This window comes from Drosophila takahashii, chromosome 2L, assembly GCF_030179915.1.
Source record: "Drosophila takahashii strain IR98-3 E-12201 chromosome 2L, DtakHiC1v2, whole genome shotgun sequence".
Taxonomy (NCBI): Eukaryota; Metazoa; Arthropoda; class Insecta; order Diptera; family Drosophilidae; genus Drosophila; species Drosophila takahashii.
The window spans coordinates 13845578-13871542 of record NC_091678.1 but is presented as its reverse complement, the minus strand read 5'-3'; the positions used below and the strand labels follow the sequence as shown (position 1 = coordinate 13871542).

The 25965-nt window shown below is 45.6% G+C and overlaps 7 protein-coding genes across 11 annotated transcripts; 3 read left to right on the top strand and 4 right to left on the bottom strand.

Annotated features, from left to right (window-relative positions):
• Nucleotides 1-155: 155 nt before the first annotated feature.
• ND-B22 (NADH dehydrogenase (ubiquinone) B22 subunit) lies at nt 156-888 on the bottom strand. The gene is made up of 3 exons (XM_017143062.3): nt 706-888; nt 487-626; nt 156-420 (listed from the first exon to the last, which is right to left on the bottom strand). The coding sequence occupies exons 1-3, from the start codon at nt 801-803 to the stop codon at nt 224-226; spliced, it is 435 nt and encodes a 144-aa protein (XP_016998551.1). The 5' UTR covers nt 804-888; the 3' UTR covers nt 156-223.
• Nucleotides 889-1781: 893 nt separating this feature from the next.
• Bdp1 (transcription factor TFIIIB component B'' homolog Bdp1) lies at nt 1782-4863 on the bottom strand. The gene is made up of 3 exons (XM_017143049.3): nt 3617-4863; nt 2691-3019; nt 1782-2626 (listed from the first exon to the last, which is right to left on the bottom strand). The coding sequence occupies exons 1-3, from the start codon at nt 4605-4607 to the stop codon at nt 1865-1867; spliced, it is 2082 nt and encodes a 693-aa protein (XP_016998538.2). The 5' UTR covers nt 4608-4863; the 3' UTR covers nt 1782-1864.
• Nucleotides 4864-5180: 317 nt separating this feature from the next.
• On the top strand, nt 5181-7491 carry LOC108058350 (stAR-related lipid transfer protein 7, mitochondrial). The gene is made up of 2 exons (XM_017143043.3): nt 5181-6373; nt 6435-7491. The coding sequence occupies exons 1-2, from the start codon at nt 5720-5722 to the stop codon at nt 7062-7064; spliced, it is 1284 nt and encodes a 427-aa protein (XP_016998532.2). The 5' UTR covers nt 5181-5719; the 3' UTR covers nt 7065-7491.
• A 152-nt stretch (nt 7492-7643) lies between these two features.
• Nucleotides 7644-10367, bottom strand: LOC108058349 (protein disulfide-isomerase A5). The gene is made up of 3 exons (XM_017143041.3): nt 9560-10367; nt 8172-8783; nt 7644-8105 (listed from the first exon to the last, which is right to left on the bottom strand). The coding sequence occupies exons 1-3, from the start codon at nt 10215-10217 to the stop codon at nt 7843-7845; spliced, it is 1533 nt and encodes a 510-aa protein (XP_016998530.2). The 5' UTR covers nt 10218-10367; the 3' UTR covers nt 7644-7842.
• Nucleotides 10368-11013: 646 nt separating this feature from the next.
• Nucleotides 11014-14771, top strand: beta'COP (coatomer subunit beta'). The gene is made up of 4 exons (XM_017143044.3): nt 11014-11493; nt 11557-12176; nt 12242-12824; nt 13360-14771. The coding sequence occupies exons 1-4, from the start codon at nt 11139-11141 to the stop codon at nt 14556-14558; spliced, it is 2757 nt and encodes a 918-aa protein (XP_016998533.2). The 5' UTR covers nt 11014-11138; the 3' UTR covers nt 14559-14771.
• Nucleotides 14772-20443: 5672 nt separating this feature from the next.
• loqs (loquacious) lies at nt 20444-24137 on the top strand. Of its 4 annotated transcripts, none has more exons than XM_017147147.3 (5): nt 20444-20603; nt 20708-21491; nt 21548-21833; nt 22730-22867; nt 23417-24137. In XM_017147147.3, the coding sequence occupies exons 2-5, from the start codon at nt 20752-20754 to the stop codon at nt 23660-23662; spliced, it is 1410 nt and encodes a 469-aa protein (XP_017002636.2). In that variant the 5' UTR covers nt 20444-20603; nt 20708-20751; the 3' UTR covers nt 23663-24137. The 4 variants fall into 4 exon arrangements, with proteins under 4 accessions (XP_017002636.2, XP_017002635.2, XP_017002638.2 ...); XM_017147146.3 differs by having other exon boundaries at nt 23414-24137; XM_017147149.3 differs by lacking the exon at nt 22730-22867.
• A 347-nt stretch (nt 24138-24484) lies between these two features.
• Ing5 (inhibitor of growth protein 5) lies at nt 24485-25928 on the bottom strand. Of its 2 annotated transcripts, none has more exons than XM_017147150.3 (5): nt 25789-25928; nt 25364-25720; nt 25104-25309; nt 24736-24894; nt 24485-24671 (listed from the first exon to the last, which is right to left on the bottom strand). In XM_017147150.3, the coding sequence occupies exons 1-5, from the start codon at nt 25823-25825 to the stop codon at nt 24570-24572; spliced, it is 861 nt and encodes a 286-aa protein (XP_017002639.1). In that variant the 5' UTR covers nt 25826-25928; the 3' UTR covers nt 24485-24569. The 2 variants fall into 2 exon arrangements, with proteins under 2 accessions (XP_017002639.1, XP_070073348.1); XM_070217247.1 differs by having other exon boundaries at nt 25146-25309.
• Between the last annotated feature and the right edge of the window lie 37 nt (nt 25929-25965).

Sequence of the window (25965 nt, the reverse complement as noted above, 5' to 3'; positions counted from 1 at the left end):
TGTGTACTTTCCTCACAAAATGTACCCACATAAAAATTCTGAACAATAACCTGGATATTAAGAAATATCCCCACAACGTGGAAAAAGATTTCAAGCGCAGGAAGTTCGACTGCAACCTGGTACAACACACACATAATAACGACACACCATCTCTCTCAGCTCCAATAGAATTTACTTTTAAAGACAAAGATTGGATGTGTGTTTTGACTACGGTACTCTAAGATTAGTGGTGTCCCAGGTCCTGGGGATCCGGCTTGCCGTACTGCTTCTCCCACCAGGTCACGTACTCCTTCTTGCGCTGCTCCCGCTTGGCAAAATACTCGGGGAACTGGGCCTTCTCCAGGGGATGCCAGTAGTCCAGCAGCCAGTCGGGCGGGATCACCTCTCGTTCGAAGGCGCAGCCACCGGCACTGTTGGCAACTGGGATAACGAGGGGATAACACGATTAGAAACTAAAATTTGATGACCAAGATATCATTTGTTTACAGTTCCGGGGCTGGAAATGCTTCGTCTCGAAGAGCTCCTTCTGTCCGCAGGCCAGGATTTGGATGCCCTCGCCCAGATCCTTGCTGCGGTTCTCGTCGAATCGGGCACGCAGCTGCACGGCGCGGTAGCGGTAGTCATTTCTAGCGGGGATTATTATAATAACATTATTATAATAGATCATTATATAATCTTTGGGTACTCTTGGGCCGCCGCACTCACCGTCGGTCGTACCAGGCCTCCAGGTTGCGCAGCGCCCGCTTGTACAGGCTGCACACCTGGCGCTTGTGCGAGGCAATTGCCAAGGGAACTTGGGCCATCGTTTTGTGGCTAAATTGGTTAAATTCTAATAATTTCCTGCCACTGCCTCCGGGCAACAAAAACAAAACAGCTGTCAAAAGGCCAGTGTGTTAAACGATCTAACTAAACAACAGTGTTAGGAAGGGCACAAATATTTTTGAAATGCGACAACCCTGAAAGACCCTAATTTTAAATTAAAGTAATTTATTTTTAACGAGGACGGAAGCTAACTTCGGCAAGCCGAAGTTTTAATACCCTTGCAGATTTTACGAATTAAAACTTGACTAGACTATTTTATAATATTTTTATAATATTTTATAATTGAAAAAATAAAATTTTTCACCCTATTCCTATGGGAGCTATAGGATATAGACGCCCGATCGGCACGCGCGTTTACCCTAATGAAGGTACGCACAAAAAAATACGATTTGGAAAGTTTCATGGGAATAGCTAATATTTTGCGCGAAATATCCTGAAAAACGTCAAATTTTGACCGATTTCACCCTATTGTTCCTATGGGAGCTATAAGATATAGACGTCCGATCGGCACGCGCTTTTACCCTGATCAAGGTACGCACAAAAAAATACGATTTGGAAAGATTCATGCCAATAGCTCTTACACTGAGCGAAATATCTTCATTTTTGTGAAAGCTATATCCGATTGTTCCTATGGGAGCTATAGGATATAGACGTCCGATCGGGTCGGCTTTTGCGTACACATGTTTTAGGACGACTGTGAAAGTTTCAAGGCGCTAGCTTTTAAACTGAGCTCGCAAACGGTATTGAAACAGACATACAGACGGACAGACGGACATGGCTATATCGACTCCCCTATTGATCCTGATCAAGAATATATATACTTTATGGGGTCGGAAACGTCTCCTTCACTGCGTTACAAACTTCTGACCGAAATTATAATACCCTCTGCAAGGGTATAAAAACTTGTTTTTTGATCCATTCCTTCCTGAAGGATTTCAGAAATTAGAAAAAAGTAAAACTGAATTAAATGCATCCTTCGAAATGCTTTAATAAATTATAATCGTTAACAAATACTCTTAAAGTAGTAATATATAAAATGTTGTTAGTCCTCTAACTGCATAACATTCATTATGCATTGAACAATATGCTCTGGTATATTCAGCGGTGTTTCGCACAGCTCTCCCGTCGATTTGTCCAGCATGTAGATTTCGTTGAGCACCCGATCCTCGTGCTCTGGGTCCAGAGACGAGACCAGGACCAAGGATCCATCCGCCAGCTCGGCGAGAATTTGTTCGATATCCGGTTCGGTTGTGGTAGTGGGCGGCGCAATGGGAATGGGGTCATCCGGCGTTATAACTTCATCGTTTTCCATAAAGTTAATTAAATATGTTTCCGACTGTCGATTGGCCGCCGCCGTCGCCGCTTCACTTCCCGCTTCAAAGTCGCTCACATAGGTTAGGGTACCGTCATCCATGTCGATGATGGTTTTATCACGTGGCTTGCTGCTTACATCTACTTCAAATTCCTGAGGATCATCCATCAGCAGGCCATTGAGCTCGGCCTGTAGCTGCTCTCCGCCCGCAGGTAAATGGCCTCCTGTTTGTTCGGTTTTGATCGCTTTCTCTTGCTTAATGGCTTGTCCCTCCGCCGCCGCTTGCGTTGGAAGTTTTGGAGTCCGTCGCTTAGCCTTTGGCTTTCGTTTGGCCGGAACGCTGCCGTCATTCTCATCCGTCTCCAGATCCTTGCGCCTTTTGGCCCAGGCCTGCTTGCCAAGCTTCTTGCTCGTCACATGCTCGTTTTCGTAGACAACGTCGCCATCGTTTAGTGCACGTGCAGCTTTGCTTTGCTGCTGCACGCGAGAACGCTATAAGGATTTAGATAACAAATTAATAACAGATTGGAGAAAAATTATGCAATTAGTAATCAACCTTTTTAGGATTGCCTGGAACAGCCTTTGAAATCTCCTTCCACTGGCGATCATTCTCCTCCCGCTCGCGATCCTCCTCCTCTAGCTGGTCCTTGAGTTCCTGAATGTTGAATGCCTTGGGATAGAGCAGCGCCTTGTTGATCAGCTGACCATTGGTGCGCTCCTCCTTTTTGTACTTGAGCTTCAGATCGCGACGCGATCGCGTGGGAAACATTTGGCACATCAGCGAGAAGTCCGTGCCGATGATCTGCAGGCTGCGATAGAAACGCACTGTTTCATCCGACGTCCAGTATGGCGTGCGCTTGTGGCGTTTATAGAAGCCATTGTCACCTGAATAATAAATATTAAATGATCAGAAATATGCAGGGTTCGGAATTTAAGACACCTGTTAAAAACAGTGTATTTTACAGTGTGTGCAAAGTTTTTTACATATGTGTCAAAAACAAAAGTGTTAAAATGTGAAAAATAATTGTTAGCACTCACTTGTGTTTTTTACACAATGTGTTATTAACACGACGTGTTTTTTACATACTGTGTTTTTAACACAAATGAAAATTACATTTTATGGACATTAACGAATCGAAGGGAAAACGAAGAATCAATATTGAACCAGGATATCTTAATTGTTATTTTTAACCGTTTCAAAATTTTCAGTTCAACATATATTTCTGACGTTTTAATGTCAAAAACTCATTGTGTTAAATACACGTTGTGTAAAAAACACATCGTGTTAATAACACGTCGTGTAAATAACACAAATAACCTGTGTGTGTTATTTATGTTTGTAACATATGTATGCTACAATTTTTTACACACATGTCAATAACTTTTTTTGAACCAAACACTTTGACATTTAACATGTTTATAACACAAGTTTTTTACAGAACCCTGAAAATATGTAAATTAAATATGATTTTCTCAACGCACCCGTAGTCTCGTCCATTAGGATCAAAGATGAGTTGGCCAGCACCTTGCGCGCCTCCACCTCGGCTGTGGTCTCGATCTCCAGCGTTTTTTCGTCAATGATCATCTCGCCATTGGCATCCAGCTTCAGTTGAGGCACCAGCATGGCCGCCGTGGACTCTCCCTTGGCCTCCAGCAGCTGATCCGTCGCAGGCTTGGCCTCATCCCCGTTGGACTCGTCTTTAATCGTCGTTACTGCCTGCTTGGGCACCATGGGATTGTTCTCGGGGTTGTAGAATATCATGTCCATCATCTTGAACGTCGACTTGTCGGGCACTCCCTTGTTGAACCTCGTCTCGAAGTCACGACGGGCATTCAGCCGAGCTCCTCCTTGATTCTGCGACTTGTCGTCGCCCTTGCGCTGCTTGCTGCCTCCTTCGGAGTAGGTGGAACAGGTGGACTCGGTGCGAATGCGTCCCATGCCCGGACTCATGGGCGGCAGGTACTTAAAGGGCGACGGCGGCATGGGCGATGCCACCGACTGCTGCTGCTGCGGTGTTCCCGTCGACGAACCGCTGAGGTAGCGCTCCCGCCGCGTGGGCGTGGCCGGCGATTGGTAGTCGCCCTCGTAATCCCCCGCCATTGGGGAGCCCACAAAGCTGTTGCGCCGCTGGCCAAACGAGGGAGTGGGTCGCACGCGTTGGCGGGCTTGCGCCTTGCTGGGCGACATGGGAAATCCGTTGTTGGTCTTTTGCAAGTCCATCTGGATGACATTGTCCTCGATGTCCGAGTGGAAGACGTCCTCCGCCGCCGAACTGGCGGGCATTTTGAAGGCGATTGCATCAGCTCGATCGAGTTCCACTTCTGCAGGGGTCGTTGCAACGGGCGGGGCCTCAACCACCACCGCCTCCTCCTGCGGCTCCTCCTTCGGGGCGGCGAGCTCCTCCCTGCGCGGCTTGCGCTTGATGAGCGACAGGTTGGCCGGAGCCTTGATGCGCTGGCGCCGCATGGACATCCTGCCTGGGTTGTCTTAGGATTCGTCCAGACTGAAAGGCAGTTTCACACATCAAATCGAATCAAAATCTGCGCAACAAAAACAATGCGGTCGCACCACGAGTTTTGGCCATGTGCAGTGTTGGCTAATGTTGAAAAGCGGGGACAGTGGGCTAAGCACGCAGAAAAGTGGAGTGATAACGGGTATTCTTTGGGAAAAAAAACTATTTCAAAATATCAAAAAACGACAAAGATTTCTTACTTTCAGTGCTCATTTTGTAAATTTCGTTCCTTAAAACCATTTTTATAAATTAAACCTTTATATTATTTTGCACTCAAAATTAAAATTAAATTAAATGTAGTAAACACTGTTCACGTTTTGAAAAAAGTTCTTAAGTTCTGTGATGAAATTCTAAATTATTTGATTCTATGACCTTGAGTTCGCGAAAATCATCACATTTATGTTAAAAACAAGGCAAGTCAATCACTAATAGTTCTTATTAATAATAAAGAATTTTGTCAGCTAAAATAACCTACTATAAAAATCCGGGCTAATAGAAACCTTTAGTTATATGTCACAGGATTTAATTTTATCAGTGTCACATTTCAGGCTCACCAAAACATATAGTTTAAATTATGGCACTCTTCTCCAGATCGCCAACATAAATTTGTTTCATTTAAGTAAAATATTTTATTCTTAGTCCACATTGAAGTGTTACCCAAAGTGTGATTACTGATCAGTGATCACTGATAACTGATCGCAGCTGTCAAATCTCAGCAGGTGGTCCTACGTTTTCCAACACTGCGCCTGTAACGACCGCTAGCAACAAAAGCAACAACAACAGCGGCATAACAACATAGCAGCGGGGACAAATTGCAGGTTGCACGTTTTTTCCATCGCCAAACATGATAAGCCCGGCCAGAACACATAGCCCAGCTCTCGTGCAGTAAGTCTCCCGTCAAACCGATCGATAGTGTCCCGGCTAGCAGTACTAAATTCCCCAAAGTTCGAGGCGACACATGAGCCCAGTGAGCTAGGGGGCGCACAGTAAATAGCGAAGGAGGAGGAGCATTAACAAAGTCGCCGCACTTTCAGTGGGTTGTTATGCAAGCGGCCAAATCGAATTAGCCGGCATGCTGCTCAATCGATTTGTGCTGGCCATCAAGAACCAGTCGCGGGAGACGCTGCGCGCCTGGAGCTACCAATGCGAGTCGATATTTGCCCAGCGCTCCCGCCGCATTCAGCAGCTTTTCAGCTTCTACCAGTCGGTCTATGGAACCCAGGGTCTGAAGCAGCTATGGCGCGCCTACTACCGCCGGGAGCTGCAGCCGCCGCTCCGTGGCATGGTGATGAGTGCCGTGGGTCTCGTGGGTCTGAACATCAAGCGACTGGGCAGCGATGGCTTCGACTGGAACAAGGAGCGCCTGGCGCTGTCCAATTTTGACCTGTGCCGGCGGGACATTGAGTTCATCAACGCCCTGCCGCACAATCAGCTCTGCGAGCGCTGCCAGTCGAAGAAGATGAAGTACTGCTACTGTCAGCTGGGCAACCAGCGCTGCAGGAAGGGCCAAACGAAGCCCTCGACCAGCAAGGAGGCGGAGAAGGAGTCGGAGGCGGAGTCCAGCATCAGCAACTGCCAGCGACCTTTAGATCTGGATGTGCGCAATGCTCCGGCGGGCTCTGTAAGGATTCAGGCGCAGGACGACCACAAATGGGAGCCGTACTTCAGCAAGAACGAGTTCAGCATTTGGAGGCGGCAGGAGCGATCCTCCTTGTACTCATACAAGGTGATTAAATAGATCCTTTAATATTTATACAAACTCACTTTAAACTTTTACCCTTTATAAGGTCTATGCCCGTTTCGACGACATCACAGCCGACGATTTCCTCCACGTTCAAACCGATCTGGACTACCGCCGCCAGTGGGACGACACGGCGCTCAGACTGGAGCTCATCAGCGAGGATCCGGTGCCGGGCAGCAACTCGCATCTGATCTACTGGGAGATGCAGTGGCCCCGGCTGTTTGCCAATCGCGACTATGTTTATTGCCGTCGCTATATCAAGGATGATAACAAGAAGCTTATCTTTATCTGCAATCGCGGTGCCAACCACAACTCCTATCCGGCTTTGTCTGGAAAAGTGCGCGTTACTGACTATTGGAGTCTGATGGTGATCAAACCCTTTCGGGGATTCCACGAGCCCGGTCTGCACTTTGTGCTCACTTACTACGACGATCCGGGGATACCCATACCGCAGAATATCAAGTCATGGGTGACGCAGAAACAGATGCCCGAGTTCCTCACCAAGATGTACGTGGCCACCAAGAACTATGCCTGTTCGCGGGCCATCAAGATGAAGGACATGTTCCACGGATTCGCACTTATCAATGATGAGTACACGGCCAATCAGCAGCGCGGCAGTTGGCTGGGCAGTTTGAGCCGCCGAAAGGCGAATAGTAAACCCGAAGCAGATCGCTAAGTCTGCAATCCCTGCCCCACATCCCTTCCTTCGACTGCGAAACTAATTCAGGCGAGACAAATCGAAACCACAGAACACCAGAGCAAGTGTGCAATAGGCAATTGGCATTTTTTGCTCTTAGAATGTGTGCCACATTGATGAGGAACTTTAAATATAAATATATATCTAAACATTAGCTATAAAGCTAAACCCAAATATATTAAGTTTAGAAATTGTTTTAAACGCAAATAGAAACTATTGAAATTTATTGTACAATAAAGGAAATGGAATTAGTCACCCAGAGAGAGAAAATGATGACTATTATAACGCAATATCTTGGCTAACTATTGAAATTGTCTTGCATAACATTATCTACACCGGATTTAGCAGCTCGTTTATGTTTTTTTTCACAACAAATAGATATGTTCTTTGTGGCCCCTTATCAAATCATGCCGGTATGCCATTATCTTTGATTACTATTCAAATTATTTGTCCCAATCTTTTTGTTTTTCTTATCAGCAACGAATTGCTTTTCTTGAAGATTAAAAATAAATTTTTGTATAATTTCAATATTTTGTTATTCCAATAGAGGCAACACAATTCTTTAATTAGTTTTAACATAATTTATTAGTATGCTATTCAGTTAGAAAATGCACATACATATATTCTATAAAATATTCGATAGTCTAGACGACTTTAAAGGCTGCTTGTTAACGAAACGATTACAATTAGGGCTAATACAAGAAGTGAGATTGCAAAATAGTGAGAGATAAGTATAGTTACGCTTGGCAGCAGCTTATCACAGCTCTGTGCGGTCCGCTGAGTTCGGCGGGTTGTTCATGTAGGCGATAAAGTCCTTGCTGGTGCGTCCGCCGTTGTAGTCCAGCTTGGTTTTGAGGTAAGAGAAGTACAGGATGGTGGGATAACCGCGGACATTGTACTTTGCGCAGAGCGCGGCAAGCTTTGTGCAGTCGATGGCCACAAATGCGACACGAGGATCATCCTGCAAGGCCGTCGCAGCCGCTGTGAACTCCGGTTTGGTGTGCTTGCAGTGTCCGCACCCTAAAATAAATCATTTTCATTAAAGGTTCTAACTTAAACAAACAGAAATCTATAAGCTTTACTTACAGGGAGCATAGAACATGACCAGTGCGTGCTTCTTTCGCTTCAGCGTTGAACTGAATGTCTCGTCATCCAGAAAGAGCACCTCCTTGCTGTTCTCCTCCTCCTCCCAGCTCTTTTCCGGCGGCGGAGGCGGCGGCGGCTCCTTGGGATCCCGCATAAACTCGACAATCTTCGATGCCTCGCGTACATTCACCTCAAACTTAAAGACGCCGTTTGAGAAGAACTTGACCGTTGGATAACCCTTGACTTTGTACTTTTCCGCAATGGACGGCTCCTTTGTGGCATCCAGAGCGGCCAGAAGGCCGGGAATCTTCTTCTGCTTCATCTCCAGGGCGGCCTTTTCGTATTCGGGCTTCATGCGCTTGCAGTGGCCGCACCAGGGGGCATAGAACATGACCAGGGCGGCCTTCTCGTCCTTCAGCGCGGGCTCAAAGCCCTGCGTGGTGAGATGGACAATCTCCGAGTTGGTGTCCGCCGACCATTCGGGTTCCTTTGGCTTCGGCGTGGGCTTGGCATTGGGATTGAGCATGAAGGACACCAGGGCGTCCTTGTTGTTCTCTCCCTCGTAGGTGAAGCGCAGCTTGCCATTTTCGAAGTAGATCATGGTGGGAAAGCCTATGGAGAAAACTTCTTACAAAGGGAACCAACAAATATTTAGGGTATTCAATTGCGTTGCAAATGTGTACAATTTGTAAGTTTACCAGACAAAAATTTTGAACGCACTTTTTTCAAAAATCGTTGCAAGAAAAGGCTAACTTATTTGGTTTAATATTTTTTTTGAATAAAAAATAAAATTTACATTTTAACATAAAAATGGCCCCATTTTTACTTTATATGAGAAATCCGCGACTTCTTAGGCGTTAAATGGCTGATGACGGACATTAAAGTTAATTACTTGTATTGTAGTCATTCTTTTTTGTTTTTACCAAAAATTTGTTTAAACCGAGAGGTTTTGGGCATATTGGGTGGCAAATTTCTTGGTCAAGAATGTCACTTCCTTACTGTCTTATCTAAGCCCTCAATTAAATATCCATAAAAAACAGAAAATCGTGCATTATTTGGCTGGATGCATATATTAGCGTCGTTTACCAATGGCATTTACCAGATAAAAAAACTTTAGACGCCAAAAGTAGATCAACAAAATCTATACGCGAATTCTTAAGCATCAATCGGCTTGTATGTTGACATCATTATAGACTCAAGCCCAACTTTTAAGTATTTTGTAGTATTTAAAACCTCTATTTTAAACATTTATTTTTTCGCATAGGCTGGGGTGTTGTATGCCCTGAAAACTATTTTGTATAGAAATTGTTGTTGGAACTGCCTTACACTTTTACTCCTTACAACGTTTGCAACGCAATTGAATACCCTAATTGGGATTTCTAGCTCACCAGTGATGTTGAACATTTTGCGAATGGGAGCGTTCTCCTGGCGCTCCACATTCATCGCCGCCAGGAGATAACCGCCCTTGGTCTTCAGTTCAGTGGCCGCCTTGCCGTAGTCCGGCTTCATTTTCTTGCAGAATCCGCACCAGGGCACGTGGAACATGACCAGCATGGGTCGTATGTCCTTGCGCAAGTGCTTGGTGAAGGAGGTGGCGTCGCTGAAGTGCAGGACATCCTCGCCGGCGGGATCCTCCTCCCAGGGCAGATCGCCCGAGGGATCCCGCATAAAGGTGACCATGGAGGCGACACTGACCTGCCGGTCGTAGTCCTTGTGGAAGTCGCCATCCTTGTAGTGCTTGATGGCATAAGGATCCGGTGAGACCTTGAGCTTCTTGCACAGCTTCTTGCGATCCTGTTGGCTGCAATCAAGGAGCAACATCGTCCCGGTTCCCCGTATCGCCTCCGCCGCCTCCCGGAAAACCTTCAGCTCGGCGGCAGCGGCCTTCGCACTGGTCACATAGAGCGTAAGGACATTGTTCTTGGTGCGCAGCAGCTTCTTAAAGTCCTTGTACTCCGCAATGTCCTCCTGCACCGCCGAGGTTTTCGTTTTAGCGGCAACAAGTGCCACCAACAGAAGGAAAACAAACTGACCCGTGATCCACATCGGGCCGCGAGAACTTTACACTTATCGGTGATGGAATGGCTTGGCTGCAGTTGTATTATTCACTGGTTATTGCATGTTTCATACAGCTTTATTGTGGTTTCTATTTTACAATTAAGCCTCAGGTAGAAGACGTGGACCAGTTGAAAAACCTATCGATAGGCGGCTTGGCAGGGATGGTACTAACAGCACGCTTCAAAGTGCCGGCTATGCGAAAAACACCTGTCGCATCACTAGTTAGTGCTGACATTTCACAATACCTGCTTAAAAATAGCTGAAACACTAGCTAAGTAACTAATTTAAAGACTGTTTTCTCGTCCGCATGTTAAATTTTAAATATAAATATAAAGGTTTTTTTAAATCAAGCATGCGGACGGGAAAACAACTCTAATGGCCGTTTTCTCGTTCGTTTGTTAAATTTAAAGTACAGTTAAAACCTTAAACAGGCGGACGAGAAAACGACCCTACGAATATTTAAGTTTCACCCAATAAAGACTACTGACATCGGTAAAAATAAGTACTCCTTCTTAAAATCCTGAAAGGGACATTTTTTATTAGCATAATTTAAAATTACTTTTAAATTCTTTCAATTATTTACAAATACTATAGCAAACAACAAATTTTAAAAATATCTGTTTTAAATCGTAGGTATAGTTTATGTACCTACCGGTACTCCAAAGGTACAATATTTAAATAGCCAAATACACCTTGCTAAGCTGCCACCACTGACCCGTATCCAACTATCGATAGGCCGATCGGCAGCGCTTGTACGTGGCAGGCGGCAACCCTAGGCCAACTCTGACACATTAACAAGGCGAAGAAGAAGAAGAGCAGCGGAGGCAGCAGCAAAAGAGTTTTCCTTGGTCTCGCCGCAATTGAATTAGTGTTTTCGCAGGCAGCCGTAGTTTGCCCAAACCGTGGAAGATGCCTCTCAAGCTGGACATCAAGCGTCGCCTGACGTCGCGCTCGGATCGGGTCAAGTGCGTCGATCTCCATCCGGCGGAGCCGTGGATGTTGTGCGCCCTGTACAATGGCCACGTACACATCATGAACTACGAGAACCAGCAAATGGTCAAGGATTTCGAGGTGTGCGACGTCCCGGTGCGCTCCGCCCGCTTTGTGGCACGCAAGAACTGGATCCTCACCGGTTCGGATGACATGCAGATCCGGGTGTTCAACTACAACACGCTGGAGAAGGTCCATTCGTACGAGGCGCACTCGGATTACCTGCGCTGCATCGCAGTGCATCCCACACAGCCGCTGGTGCTGACCAGCAGTGGTGAGTTAATGGATACCTTGCTATGCTATGCACTCCTGACCTTTCCCCTTTTCTTCCCAACAGACGACATGCTCATCAAGCTGTGGAACTGGGAGAAGATGTGGGCCTGCCAGCGCGTCTTCGAGGGTCACACCCACTACGTCATGCAGATTGTGTTCAATCCCAAGGACAACAACACCTTCGCCTCCGCCTCGCTGGATCGCACAGTGAAGGTGTGGCAGCTGGGCTCCAACTTTGCCAACTTTACGCTGGAGGGGCACGAGAAGGGCGTCAATTGTGTGGACTATTACCATGGTGGCGATAAGCCCTACCTGATTTCCGGTGCCGACGATCGACTGGTGAAGATCTGGGACTACCAGAACAAGACCTGCGTCCAGACGCTGGAGGGACATGCCCAAAACATTTCGGCTGTCTGCTTTCATCCCGAACTGCCCATCGTTTTGACCGGCTCCGAGGATGGCACCGTGCGCATCTGGCACTCGGGCACCTACCGCCTGGAGACCTGCCTGAACTACGGTTTCGAGCGGGTCTGGACCATTTCCAGCATGCGGGGCACCAACAACGTGGCCCTGGGCTACGATGAGGGCTCCATCATCATTAAGGTTGGCCGCGAGGAGCCGGCCATGTCGATGGACGTGGTGGGAGGCAAGATCATCTGGGCCAAGCACTCGGAAATGCAGCAGGTTGGTAGTCAGGATATACAGCTTATGAAAGGAACTGTTCTAACCTGTTATTCCTTGCCTTTTAGGTCAATCTCAAGACCATTGCCGATGGCACAGAGATCAAGGATGGCGAACGCCTGCCCGTGGCCGTCAAGGATATGGGCGCCTGCGAGATCTATCCGCAGACCATTGCCCACAATCCCAACGGCCGATTCGTCGTGGTTTGCGGCGATGGCGAGTACATTATCTACACATCGATGGCGCTGAGAAACAAGGCCTTCGGCTCCGCCCAGGAATTTGTGTGGGCGCTGGAGAGCAACGAGTATGCCATTAGGGAGAACAACGGCACCGTGCGTCTGTTCAGGAACTTCAAGGAGCGCAAGAGCTTCACGCCAGAGTACGGAGCGGAGAGCATTTACGGCGGCTACTATTTCGGGGTGAAGACCTCCTCCGGTTTGGCCTTCTACGACTGGGAGACCTTGCAGCTGGTGCGACGCATTGAGGTGCAGCCGAAGAACGTGTTCTGGAACGAGAGCGGCAGCCTCGTCTGCCTGGCCACAGATGACTCCTACTTCGTCCTGGGCGTAGACACTGCTCAGGTGGCCAATGCAGTGGAGTCCAAGGAGGGACTGGAGGATGATGGCGTGGAAAGTGCCTTTAATGTTTTGGGTAAGTTACAAACAATATTCATAGAAATCACTCAATAATTGAAAAAAGATAGGTATCTAATATCTTATCTTACGTGTTTTCAATGCTTTTTCCAATAAGAAGCTCAGAAATGTTCCATTTTTCATGGTACTCTCATCACTTTAATGATGAATAATGGATAAATTCAATTCATTGTAAGCATTTCATCATTAACCTAATGCATTTCAAATCTTTAAACAGTTAAAAATTACTAAATTTAACATATAGCAATAAAAAATCGTGGTTCTATTTATTTAGACACAGATTTATTTAGATTAATAATGGCTAAATTCAACTAATTTTAAATGCATTTCATCATCAAACCAACTTATTTCAAATCTTTAAACAGTTCAAAATTACTAAATTTAAAATATAGCAATAAAAAATCGTGGATTTATGAACTAAACAGATTATTTGATCAGACCTTTTATGAATATTTTTTTAAAATTTAATTTATTTGCATATAAGTAACTTTTAACTATAACTAATTGCATCCCTTTGATTATTTTTATTGCAGGCGAGGTCTCCGAGTGCGTTAAGACCGGCCTGTGGGTGGGCGACTGCTTTATCTACACCAACTCGGTGAATCGCATCAACTACTATGTGGGCGGCGAGATCGTGACCGTGTCCCACTTGGATCGCACCATGTATCTGCTGGGCTACGTGCCCAAGGACAACCGCATCTACCTGGGCGACAAGGAGCTGAATGTGATCAGCTTCTGCCTGCAGCTGTCCGTGCTCGAGTACCAGACGGCGGTGATGCGGCGAGACTTCGAGCGTGCGGACATCGTGCTGCCCACCATTCCCAAGGAGCATCGCACCCGCGTGGCGCACTTTCTGGAAAAGCAGGGCTTCAAGTCGCAGGCCCTGCAGGTCTCCACCGATGCCGACCACAAGTTCGACTTGGCCCTGCAGATCGGGGAGTTGGAAATTGCCCTTAAGTTGGCCCGCGAGTCGGAGAACTCACAGAAGTGGTCCCAGCTGGCCGATGTGGCGGCGAGCAAGAATAATATGGCTCTGGTGAAGGAGTGCATGCAAAAGGCCAACGATTTCAGCGGTCTGCTGCTGCTCTCAACCGCCTCCGGCGATGCTCAGTTGCTCGAGGAAGTCGGGGCAGCCGGCTCGACCCAGGGACGCCACAACCTCGCCTTCCTGGCCGCCTTTCTGCGTTCGGACGTGGAGCGCTGCCTGGAGATTCTCATCGAGACGAACCGCCTGCCAGAGGCAGCGTTCTTTGCCCGCACCTACCTGCCCAGCCAGATGTCGAGGATTGTGGAGCTGTGGCGCGAGAAGCTCGGCAAGGTGAACGAAAAGGCTGGCCAGTCGCTGGCCGATCCGGCTCAGTATACAAATCTCTTCCCCGGACTGGGCGACGCGCTGCGCGTGGAGGAGCACCTGCAGGAGGAGCGGGCTCGCAAGGCGCCGGCGCGTATTGCTGCGCAACTGCCGCTGAATAGCGAGCGTAATCCTCTCCAGGAACTGCTGGTCACCGAGCAGGGCGCAGGAGCCGGCCAGCAGCTGGAGGAGAAGGTGAAGCCAGCTTTCGTTCCCGCTCAAGCCGCCGCTGTTTCCAGCAGCCACGTGGCCGAGCAAACTTCTGCCGCGGATGATGAAGACGACGACGACCTGGACTTGGAGATCGATGGCATCACGTTGGATGACAATATCGATACGACAGATGTGAACCTGGATGATGACTTTCTTAGCGACGATTAGGGCGCGACGAGATCGGAGCCAGATCTAGAATACCATATTAAACTATCGTTTACTGCTACGGGAGTCCCACATTTCGAGCATTTCGAGCCACACAATTCCGCGCATACATTCACATTTGATTTGATTGAATGTCGTTTAAAATATATCTATTAATATTATGTACAACAGTAAAGGAGCAAAAAATGCAATAAATACTTATACAACAAATTCGAATCCGCCGGGCTTTTGTGATGCCATTCGGAAATATCGATAGCATGGTCATCGATTTTAAATTCAAAGTCGTGAAAAATACGTTTTATTTATAGTTATACCCGTTACTTGTAGAGTGCAAAAGTATACCCTACAAAGTATATATGTGTCATGTGCCATGTTCCATGTTCCATGTGCCATGTTCCATGTTCCATGTTCCATGTTCCATGTGCCATGTGCCATGTTCCATGTTCCATGTTCCATGTTCCATGTTCCATGTTCCATGTTCCATGTTCCATGTTCCATGTGCCATGTTCCATGTTCCATGTGCCATGTTCCATGTTCCATGTTCCATGTGCCATGTTCCATGTTCCATGTTCCATGTTCCATGTGCCATGTTCCATGTTCCATGTTCCATGTTCCATGTTCCATGTTCCATGTTCCATGTTCCATGTTCCATGTTCCATGTTCCATGTGCCATGTGCCATGTGCCATGTTCCATGTTCCATGTGCCATGTTCCATGTTCCATGTTCCATGTTCCATGTGCCATGTGCCATGTGCCATGTTCCATGTTCCATGTGCCATGTTCCATGTTCCATGTTCCATGTTCCATGTGCCATGTTCCATGTTCCATGTTCTATGTGCCATGTTCCATGTTCCATGTTCCATGTTCCAATTTCCATGTTCCATGTGCCATGTTCCATGTTCCATGTTCCATGTTCCATGTTCCATGTTCCATGTTCCATGTTCCATGTTCCATGTGCCATGTTCCATGTGCCATGTTCCATGTTCCATGTTCCATGTTCCATGTTCCATGTGCCATGTTCCATGTGCCATGTTCCATGTGCCATGTTCCATGTTCCATGTGCCATGTTCCATGTTCCATGTGCCATGTTCCATGTTCCATGTGCCATGTGCCATGTTCCATGTTCCATGTTCCATGTGCCATGTTCCATGTTCCATGTTCCATGTTCCATGTGCCATGTTCCATGTGCCATGTTCCATGTGCCATGTTCCATGTTCCATGTTCCATGTGCCATGTTCCATGTTCCATGTTCCATGTGCCATGTTCCATGTTCCATGTTCCATGTGCCATGTTCCATGTGCCATGTGCCATGTTCCATGTTCCATGTTCCATGTTCCATGTGCCATGTTCCATGTGCCATGTTCCATGTGCCATGTTCCATGTTCCATGTGCCATGTTCCATGTTCCATGTGCCATGTTCCATGTTCCATGTGCCATGTGCCATGTTCCATGTTCCATGTTCCATGTGCCATGTTCCATGTTCCATGTGCCATGTGCCATGTGCCATGTGCCATGTTCCATGTTCCATGTTCCATGTTCCATGTTCCATGTTCCATGTTCCATGTTCCATGTTCCATGTTCCATGTTCCATGTTCCATGTTCCATGTTCCATGTTCCATGTTCCATGTTCCATGTGCCATGTGCCATGTGCCATGTTCCATGTTCCATGTGCCATGTTCCATGTTCCATGTTCCATGTTCCATGTTCCATGTTCCATGTGCCATGTTCCATGTTCCATGTTCTATGTGCCATGTTCCATGTTCCATGTTCCATGTTCCAATTTCCATGTTCCATGTGCCATGTTCCATGTTCCATGTTCCATGTTCCATGTTCCATGTTCCATGTTCCATGTTCCATGTTCCATGTGCCATGTTCCATGTTCCATGTTCCATGTTCCATGTGCCATGTTCCATGTGCCATGTTCCATGTGCCATGTTCCATGTTCCATGTTCCATGTGCCATGTTCCATGTTCCATGTGCCATGTTCCATGTTCCATGTTCCATGTTCCATGTTCCATGTTCCATGTTCCATGTTCCATGTTCCATGTTCCATGTTCCATGTTCCATGTTCCATGTGCCATGTTCCATGTTCCATGTGCCATGTTCCATGTTCCATGTTCCATGTGCCATGTTCCATGTTCCATGTTCCATGTTCCATGTGCCATGTTCCATGTTCCATGTTCCATGTGCCATGTTCCATGTTCCATGTTCCATGTGCCATGTTCCATGTTCCATGTGCCATGTTCCATGTTCCATGTTCCATGTGCCATGTTCCATGTTCCATGTTCCATGTTCCATGTTCCATGTGCCATGTTCCATGTTCCATGTTCCATGTTCCATGTTCCATGTGCCATGTTCCATGTTCCATGTTCCATGTTCCATGTGCCATGTTCCATGTTCCATGTTCCATGTGCCATGTTCCATGTGCCATGTTCCATGTGCCATGTTCCATGTGCTATGTTCCATGTGCCATGTTCCATGTGCCATGTTCCATGTGCCATGTTCCATGTGCCATGTGCCATGTGCCATGTGCCATGTTCCATGTGCCATGTTCCATGTGCCATGTTCCATGTTCCATGTGCCATGTTCCATGTGCCATGTGCCATGTGCCATGTTCCATGTGCCATGTTCCATGTGCCATGTTCCATGTGCCATGTTCCATGTGCCATGTGCCATGTGCCATGTTCCATGTGCCATGTGCCATGTGCCATGTTCCATGTGCCATGTTCCATGTGCCATGTTCCATGTTCCATGTGCCATGTTCCATGTTCCATGTTCCATGTGCCATGTTCCATGTGCCATGTTCCATGTGCCATGTTCCATGTGCCATGTTCCATGTTCCATGTTCCATGTGCCATGTGCCATGTTCCATGTGCCATGTACCAGAAGACAGAAGGGCCGCAATTAACGGAGATGCAACATGGGAAAGTTCAAAAAAAGTTTTATTTCTGGCGTTTTTTGTGTTATAGCTAGTTTTCATTTAATTAAAAAAAATACAAATAAAAATGTATAAATTATTTTTAGCTTTTAGATCTAAAGGCCTTTTTGTTTGTTAAGTTCAAATATTTGTGACCGTTGTAATAATTTATAAGACCTAGTCTTGTCGCATCGGGATAAAACAAATAAATAAATAAAATAAATAAATTGGCAAATGGAGTGCAAATTCTAGGAGATATGAATTTTTCAGTTTAACAACCCATTTCCAAAAAATGTTTTTTAAAGGCAGGAACCCTGCTTTTGTTAGATTGCTCTTTGACATATGAACAAAATACATTTATTTCCATGTTCCATGTTCCATGTTCCATGTTCCATGTGCCATGTTCCATGTTCCATGTTCCATGTGCCATGTTCCATGTTCCATGTGCCATGTTCCATGTTCCATGTTCCATGTGCCATGTGCCATGTTCCATGTGCCATGTGCCATGTTCCATGTTCCATGTTCCATGTTCCATGTGCCATGTTCCATGTGCCATGTGCCATGTTCCATGTTCCATGTTCCATGTTCCATGTGCCATGTTCCATGTTCCATGTGCCATGTTCCATGTTCCATGTGCCATGTTCCATGTTCCATGTTCCATGTTCCATGTTCCATGTGCCATGTTCCATGTGCCATGTTCCATGTGCCATGTGCCATGTGCCATGTTCCATGTGCCATGTTCCATGTTCCATGTGCCATGTTCCATGTTCCATGTTCCATGTTCCATGTTCCATGTTCCATGTTCCATGTGCCATGTTCCATGTGCCATGTTCCATGTGCCATGTTCCATGTGCCATGTTCCATGTGCCATGTTCCATGTGCCATGTTCCATGTTCCATGTGCCATGTTCCATGTTCCATGTTCCATGTGCCATGTTCCATGTTCCATGTGCCATGTTCCATGTTCCATGTGCCATGTGCCATGTTCCATGTTCCATGTTCCATGTTCCATGTGCCATGTTCCATGTGCCATGTTCCATGTGCCATGTGCCATGTGCCATGTTCCATGTGCCATGTTCCATGTTCCATGTGCCATGTTCCATGTTCCATGTTCCATGTTCCATGTTCCATGTTCCATGTTCCATGTGCCATGTTCCATGTTCCATGTGCCATGTTCCATGTGCCATGTTCCATGTTCCATGTGCCATGTTCCATGTGCCATGTTCCATGTGCCATGTTCCATGTGCCATGTTCCATGTGCCATGTTCCATGTTCCATGTTCCATGTTCCATGTGCCATGTTCCATGTTCCATGTGCCATGTTCCATGTGCCATGTTCCATGTTCCATGTGCCATGTTCCATGTGCCATGTTCCATGTTCCATGTTCCATGTTCCATGTGCCATGTGCCATGTGCCATGTTCCATGTGCCATGTTCCATGTGCCATGTTCCATGTTCCATGTGCCATGTTCCATGTTCCATGTTCCATGTGCCATGTTCCATGTTCCATTTTCCATGTTCCATGTGCCATGTTCCATGTTCCATGTGCCATGTTCCATGTTCCATGTTCCATGTGCCATGTTCCATGTTCCATGTGCCATGTTCCATGTTCCATGTGCCATGTTCCATGTTCCATGTTCCATGTGCCATGTGCCATGTTCCATGTTCCATGTTCCATGTGCCATGTGCCATGTGCCATGTGCCATGTGCCATGTTCCATGTTCCATGTGCCCTGTTCCATGTTCCATGTGCCATGTTCCATGTTCCATGTGCCATGTTCCATGTGCCATGTTCCATGTGCCATGTTCCATGTTCCATGTGCCATGTGCCATGTGCCATGTGCCATGTTCCATGTTCCATGTGCCCTGTTCCATGTTCCATGTTCCATGTTCCATGTGCCATGTGCCATGTTCCATGTTCCATGTGCCATGTGCCATGTTCCATGTTCCATGTGCCATGTGCCATGTTCCATGTTCCATGTTCCATGTGCCATGTTCCATGTTCCATGTTCCATGTGCCATGTTCCATGTTCCATGTGCCATGTTCCATGTGCCATGTGCCATGTTCCATGTGCCATGTTCCATGTTCCATGTGCCATGTTCCATGTGCCATGTTCCATGTTCCATGTTCCATGTTCCATGTTCCATGTGCCATGTTCCATGTTCCATGTGCCATGTTCCATGTTCCATGTTCCATGTTCCATGTTCCATGTTCCATGTGCCATGTTCCATGTGCCATGTTCCATGTGCCATGTTCCATGTTCCATGTTCCATGTGCCATGTGCCATGTTCCATGTGCCATGTACCAGAAGACAGAAGGGCCGCAATTAACGGAGATGCAACATGGGAAAGTTCAAAAAAAGTTTTATTTCTGGCGTTTTTTGTGTTATAGCTAGTTTTCATTTAATTAAAAAAAATACAAATAAAAATGTATAAATTATTTTTAGCTTTTAGATCTAAAGGCCTTTTTGTTTGTTAAGTTCAAATATTTGTGACCGTTGTAATAATTTATAAGACCTAGTCTTGTCGCATCGGGATAAAACAAATAAATAAATAAAATAAATAAATTGGCAAATGGAGTGCAAATTCTAGGAGATATGAATTTTTCAGTTTAACAACCCATTTCCAAAAAATGTTTTTTAAAGGCAGGAACCCTGCTTTTGTTAGATTGCTCTTTGACATATGAACAAAATACATTTAAGTACTTAAAGTTACTTTATACTCCCTAATGTACAGTAAATACTTATAGTTTGTTAATATGTCAAAAAAAGGGGCGAAAATCTTGATTTTAAATATCTTCAGAACGGTTTTAAAAATTTTTTTTTAATTTGTTCAGGGTGATTAGCAACTCAAAACTAAACAAAAAAAATTGGTATCTAGGATTATTTCGAAAAAAAACTAAAAGTTGTAAACTAGTGTTATAAGTCGGGGTTTTGGGGGTGGGAATAGAACCACAGCAAATGAGTAGGCAACCCGAAAAGAGTCTGGCAACCACGATCGTCGGTATACATACAAACATCTCATATTCGTGTGTGCGTCTGGATTTTGCTGTATTTTTTATTTAAGAATGAATTATTAACTAACCATTAATAAATTATTATTAAATAAAAAACAGTATAAAACCGCAAATCAACCGTGAGTAGTCCTTGGGCATCGGCGGTAGTGGTTTTCGAGAGTTTTCCACCCGTCCGGTGATGTATCGATTTTTCAGCCACATATTACCCCCAAAACTCAAGCAGATACACACCGAGTCCTCCCGAAAACCGTGAAAAACAGAGACACCATGGACCAGGAGAACTTCCACGGGCACAGCCTGCCGCAGCAGCTGCAGAACCTGCACATCCAACAGCAGCAGCAGCAGCAGCAGTTGCCCCCGAATCCCGTCCAGACGGGATTTGCTCCGCGTCGGCAGTATGAGAACCTTGGCGGCAACCTGGGCAATGGCAACGTAGCCGGCGGAAGTCCGGTCAAGGGTGCTCCTCCGCTGGGGGGGCAGCGACCGGTGAAGGTGAAGAAGGAGAAGATGCCCCAGGTGGTGGGGGCCCAGCTGCCTCAGCCGGGCCAGCTGCAGCTGTCCGAGATGGGTGTTGATCCCGCGGTTGGTTGCTCCGGCGTACCGGGCGCCATGGGAATCATGCCCAGCGACGAGGCTCTGAAGTTCGTCAGCGAGACGGACGCCAATGGACTGGCCATGAAGACGCCCGTCAGCATTCTGCAGGAGCTGCTCAGCCGGCGCGGCATTACGCCGGGCTATGAGCTCGTCCAGATCGAGGGCGCCATTCACGAGCCGACCTTCCGGTTTCGGGTGTCCTTCAAGGACAAGGACACTCCGTTCACGGCCATGGGTGCGGGTCGCTCGAAGAAGGAGGCCAAGCATGCGGCGGCCCGTGCGCTCATCGACAAGCTGATCGGCGCGCAGCTGCCGGAATCGCCGAGCAGCAGCTCCGCCGGTCCGTCGGTGACTGGGCTCACGGTCGCCGGAAGCGGAGGAGACGGCAATGCCAATGCCACCGGCGGAGGAGAGTGAGTGGTGCCTAGGATCTAATCCTAATCCTTTAATGATTGTGATCCCCTTGCAGTGCCGGCGACAAGATCGTGGGCAATCCCATTGGCTGGCTGCAGGAGATGTGCATGCAGCGGCGTTGGCCGCCACCGTCGTACGAAACGGAAACGGAAGTGGGCCTGCCCCACGAGCGGCTCTTCACGATCGCCTGCTCGATCCTCAACTACCGGGAGATGGGCAAGGGCAAGAGCAAGAAGATAGCCAAGCGGCTGGCCGCCCATCGCATGTGGATGCGGCTGCAGGAGACGCCCATCGATTCGGCCAAGATCAGCGACAGCATCTGCGGCGAGTTGGAGGGCGAAGTGAGTACCACCATCATCCAAGACAGCGCTCGATATGTGCGAATCTCTGAAGACTTTAAGTTGCTTGAGATTTAACTCAGTTGCTTGAGATTTAACACGAGCATGCTTCCAATGACTGACTGATTCAATTTAATTGGTTGCAGACAGTCTTTAGTTAGAATATTTCTGTAGAAGACTTCACTATTGTGTTTTATGTCTGTTTCCAAGCTTTATACAAATTGCAATATTTTAAATATATGATACCCACACCAAATAATATCCTCCTAACATGTAAATCATTGTCTAAAATTCCCTTAACTCCTAAAAACACCACTCACTCTACACTTTAAAGTTTTTAGTCTATTATTAAATGTTTAGAAAATTTAGAAAATTCCAAATCGGATACGTTCCTATTATTATTACTCAAATTGTTTATATCTTTCCAAATTTTTACATAGTTTCAACAAATTGGGAATGAATAGTTTGAGTGGTGTTTAATCCAATTGTAGACTTACCTAACCTCTTTTATTTTTGACATAGCCTAGAGTTCTAATACTGAAACAGCCCTGATAAAATGTACAAATATACATTGATTATGGTTTTAGTTTTTATTATTAGTAATTCAAAATCAATTATACAAATATTGTCAAAATGTCCAAACCTTGTTTTTATTCGTTGACTTATTCATGTGGTTATTTGGTTGGCTGCTTTTCCATACTCTGTTTTCTTTCTTTACTGATCTGTGATAGTATCTATATTTGGAACTAATTGTATTTAGAGTTCGACCTTTAAGAGCATCCTAATCCACAATAAAGCGATATGTTTCAACTCACCATTGGCGTGGGTGATTGTGATTTCGATTGTGTGCAAAATACAACGGAGAAAAGAAACCAACAACTTTGCGCTCTTATTTACAGCCCCGCAGTAGCGAAAATTATTATGGTGAATTGAAAGATATCTCTGTGCCGACACTGACTACGCAGCACAGTAACAAAGTATCCCAGTTCCATAAGACCCTCAAAAATGCGACGGGCAAAAAACTGCTCAAGTTACAGGTAAATTTCACTGTCAATAAATCTCATATTAAATTTTACAAATTACATACAAATTAAAATGTACAAAATCTGGGATATTTGCAAAATTCAAAACTAAATTTACAGAAAAAAGTTTAGCTTATCAAATTAAAGTTTTAATTTCGCATTGTCCTTAATGTCCTAATATTCTGGACCCCATCAGGAGCTTAAAACATATTGCATTTAATCATTATTTTAACATAAGTTAATATATTGGCTAAAGGAAATATCAAAACATGCCTCTTATTTAATTTATTAATTGGAAATGGTACACAACTCTTATTTATACAAATTTAATAGTAAATTAAAATTTACCTTCAAAATAAGTCGACTTTTATAAGGTTATTTTCCTTTTCTTAAGACGGTCCCTTCCAATATTGTACATTATTGTTTAATGTTGCGGTTTTTTTTTAAATTTATTTTGAAATTGTACTCCTGAAAAGTACCATGTATAAAGTTACCCCTTTATAAAAGAGTAAAATTTATTTGGCAACTCTCCTAATGCGGTTCCATATGTTTCGTTTCCAGAAGACTTGCCTAAAGAGCACCAAGATCGACTACATCAAACTTCTGGGCGAGATCGCGACCGAGAACCAGTTCGAGGTGACCTACGTGGACATCGAGGAGAAGACCTTCTCGGGCCAGTTCCAGTGCCTCGTTCAGCTCTCGACGCTGCCCGTGGGTGTTTGCCATGGAAGCGGTCCCACGGCCGCCGATGCCCAGAAGCATGCCGCCCAGAATGCCCTCGAGTACTTGAAGATCATGACCAAGAAGTAGTAGTTGGGGCAGCCAGCCAACTGCATAGCAAAATCTGAACGCACACCACGAGGATTTTGGCGCAAGCGATTATATGGATTCGAAATACCCTTAACCGAACCAAATAGCTACTTTCCGGGATAATTGTATAAGCACCAGTTTTGGCCCACAGCAATGGCGATATTATGTTCTTCGTTTTCTTTCACCTATTCCTTCGATTAGACAGTTGACCTTATTCACTATATATGTAAATGTTCATATACACTTAACAACGTACATATGTACACTTGCATATACAGACAAGTGTGTAATCAATATATTGGAATAATAGTCGCTTTGAAATTGTGTAAAACTAACTCCAAAGAGCAAAAGCCGCAAAAAAATAAGAGAAATAAATCCAGTGAATCTAGCTAACTAGGCTTAAGATGATAGATGCGTGGTTGGTCTGCGGAGGTGATAAGGCTTATGAATATATTCGGTATTTCGGTAATCGCTACTCAAGTTGACTTTTCATTTAATCGGGTGGTTATCAGAATTTTTGACTTTAGCCAGAGCTGGAAAACGTATAAACGTGCGTATAAACGCATATTTATTGGAAAAATGTTCCCTTGTTTGTCAGAAAAATATTGAAAAGGGTGACGAAGCCATAGATTTTGAAGATGAATGTGCACTACGCTGAAATCTATGTGTTTTAATTTATTTAATTTATTAAAAAACAATACAAATCGTGATTTAAAAAAGTGTTGGGGAATTTTGACAGCACAAAAATATTAAATCTTGCTATTTAGTTTCGAACCCCTAAAATATTTAAATATTAATATAAATGGAGAAATAAAGTAGTGACACTATTGACATGTCGAAGCTTTATTTAAATTAGTAAGTTAGTACTTAATCTATTAATATTCTAAGCTATCATAGGGAATTGCGTCTATTTTTTCTTTCGATCCTGCGTACATTTGGGGCAGAACCACTTGCCTTTTGGCTTTGTGGTGAGGCCAACGCAGGCGAAGTGGAACCACTCGATGGGGCACTGAAAAGTGATTGGAAAAAACCATTACTACTGACCACTGAGTAGTTAGAAAACGGATACTCACATCGGGATTGTCGCAGCCAATCATTTCGCCATAGGACACTTGGTGGCACAGGCAATAAGTGGGTTCGTTGGGGTCCACAGGCATATCCATAACATCGCTAGGATGAGTGGCGGCCGTGTGGCTTGATTCCTTCTCCGAATCATCCACTTCGACGGTTTTCTAAGTTGAGATGATAAATAAATTAATAAAAAGGGCTTTTCGGATGGTAGAGCCATGCAGATTTATAAATGGAAATGCAAACGATAGTATGAAGACAATGCGGGATATCTATAAGGATAAACTACAAATCAGGCCAACCAAAACTGGGGAGTACATAGTAAATAAACTAGGATTCTAACAATGTTTAGATGAGAATGTGGATGGATTACCTTTTGTGCGCCCCCCTTGCGAGTTTCTTTTTCTTGATTTACCTTGGACTTTTTCTTTTTGCTACCTTGACCGGCATTGCTGCTTGAATTGAGGCTGGAATTGGCGTTGCTCTGGTTGTTATTGCCACGCCCAGTTTCCTCGTCCGAGGAGGCGGACTTTTTCTTTTTGCCCGTGGTTTTGCTATCCTTGGTCTTTTTGCGGCCTTCTAGAAAAAGGTTATAAAGGTTAGCTTATGGAAACAAGGATACAAGATACATACTCTTGGCCACCACTTCCTCGGATTTGGCGCGCGTGGAGGAGGCCTTCTCCTGGATCTCGCCCTCGAAGCGGGCCAGATCGTTGTCCAGCCGCCGGATCTGCTTGTCCACCAGCTCGTAGGTTTGGATGGCCAGCTGCACCTTGTCGTCGCTGTATTCCTTGGCCTTTCCGAACAGCGCCTTAATGTCCTCCTGGCGCTCCTTCCGCTCCTCATCGCTCATGGCCCCGTTCTCGCCCAGCTTTCGCATAAAGTCCTTGGCATGGCTGTCGATGCTCTTCATGGCCGTCTGTGCCCGATCATCCAGTTTTCGCATCAGCTTAAAGTTTCGCTCCAGCTCGGTGGGCAGACTCTCCAAACCTGTTTGTTAGATTAAAGGTGAGTATTAGAAATTTCCTTGTGGTTCTCTGGTGCAACTTAAGGTCTACCATCCAGATAGTTCTCCAAATATATGGCAGAAGACATTTTGTGGCCAAATAATAGGTTTTAACTGGTAAATCAGGTAGGACGAGCGGAAAACCAGCGTCTATTTACGATTAGCAACAGCTGTTTTTGGAGCATGTCTAGAGATGCGCTCTCGATTGCCTACAGTAATCGATAACTTG

What these genes read in the sequence shown, in the direction of transcription:
- LOC108058349 (XM_017143041.3), bottom strand. Translation starts at nt 10,217, where the DNA reads ATGTGGATCACGGGTCAGTTTGTTTTCCTTCTGTTGGTGGCACTTGTT. An exon ending in CAAAATGTTCAACATCACTG is followed by an intron (nt 8,784 to 9,559) that starts GTGAGCTAGAAA and finishes TTTTCTCCATAG; the next exon opens with GCTTTCCCACCATGATCTAC. An exon ending in GGTCATGTTCTATGCTCCCT is followed by an intron (nt 8,106 to 8,171) that starts GTAAGTAAAGCT and finishes GATTTATTTTAG; the next exon opens with GGTGCGGACACTGCAAGCAC.
- ND-B22 (XM_017143062.3), bottom strand. Translation starts at nt 803, where the DNA reads ATGGCCCAAGTTCCCTTGGCAATTGCCTCGCACAAGCGCCAGGTGTGC. An exon ending in GAGGCCTGGTACGACCGACG is followed by an intron (nt 627 to 705) that starts GTGAGTGCGGCG and finishes AATCCCCGCTAG; the next exon opens with AAATGACTACCGCTACCGCG. An exon ending in GCATTTCCAGCCCCGGAACT is followed by an intron (nt 421 to 486) that starts GTAAACAAATGA and finishes TCGTTATCCCAG; the next exon opens with TTGCCAACAGTGCCGGTGGC.
- beta'COP (XM_017143044.3), top strand. Translation starts at nt 11,139, where the DNA reads ATGCCTCTCAAGCTGGACATCAAGCGTCGCCTGACGTCGCGCTCGGAT. An exon ending in GCTGGTGCTGACCAGCAGTG is followed by an intron (nt 11,494 to 11,556) that starts GTGAGTTAATGG and finishes TCTTCCCAACAG; the next exon opens with ACGACATGCTCATCAAGCTG. An exon ending in AAGTGCCTTTAATGTTTTGG is followed by an intron (nt 12,825 to 13,359) that starts GTAAGTTACAAA and finishes TTTTTATTGCAG; the next exon opens with GCGAGGTCTCCGAGTGCGTT.
- Bdp1 (XM_017143049.3), bottom strand. Translation starts at nt 4,607, where the DNA reads ATGTCCATGCGGCGCCAGCGCATCAAGGCTCCGGCCAACCTGTCGCTC. An exon ending in CCTAATGGACGAGACTACGG is followed by an intron (nt 3,020 to 3,616) that starts GTGCGTTGAGAA and finishes TTTATTATTCAG; the next exon opens with GTGACAATGGCTTCTATAAA. An exon ending in TTCCAGGCAATCCTAAAAAG is followed by an intron (nt 2,627 to 2,690) that starts GTTGATTACTAA and finishes AAATCCTTATAG; the next exon opens with CGTTCTCGCGTGCAGCAGCA.
- loqs (XM_017147146.3), top strand. Translation starts at nt 20,752, where the DNA reads ATGGACCAGGAGAACTTCCACGGGCACAGCCTGCCGCAGCAGCTGCAG. An exon ending in AATGCCACCGGCGGAGGAGA is followed by an intron (nt 21,492 to 21,547) that starts GTGAGTGGTGCC and finishes ATCCCCTTGCAG; the next exon opens with TGCCGGCGACAAGATCGTGG. An exon ending in GCGGCGAGTTGGAGGGCGAA is followed by an intron (nt 21,834 to 22,729) that starts GTGAGTACCACC and finishes TCTTATTTACAG; the next exon opens with CCCCGCAGTAGCGAAAATTA.
- Ing5 (XM_017147150.3), bottom strand. Translation starts at nt 25,825, where the DNA reads ATGTCTTCTGCCATATATTTGGAGAACTATCTGGATG. An exon ending in TTTGGAGAACTATCTGGATG is followed by an intron (nt 25,721 to 25,788) that starts GTAGACCTTAAG and finishes TCTAACAAACAG; the next exon opens with GTTTGGAGAGTCTGCCCACC. An exon ending in CGAGGAAGTGGTGGCCAAGA is followed by an intron (nt 25,310 to 25,363) that starts GTATGTATCTTG and finishes ACCTTTTTCTAG; the next exon opens with AAGGCCGCAAAAAGACCAAG.
- LOC108058350 (XM_017143043.3), top strand. Translation starts at nt 5,720, where the DNA reads ATGCTGCTCAATCGATTTGTGCTGGCCATCAAGAACCAGTCGCGGGAG. An exon ending in CCTCCTTGTACTCATACAAG is followed by an intron (nt 6,374 to 6,434) that starts GTGATTAAATAG and finishes ACCCTTTATAAG; the next exon opens with GTCTATGCCCGTTTCGACGA.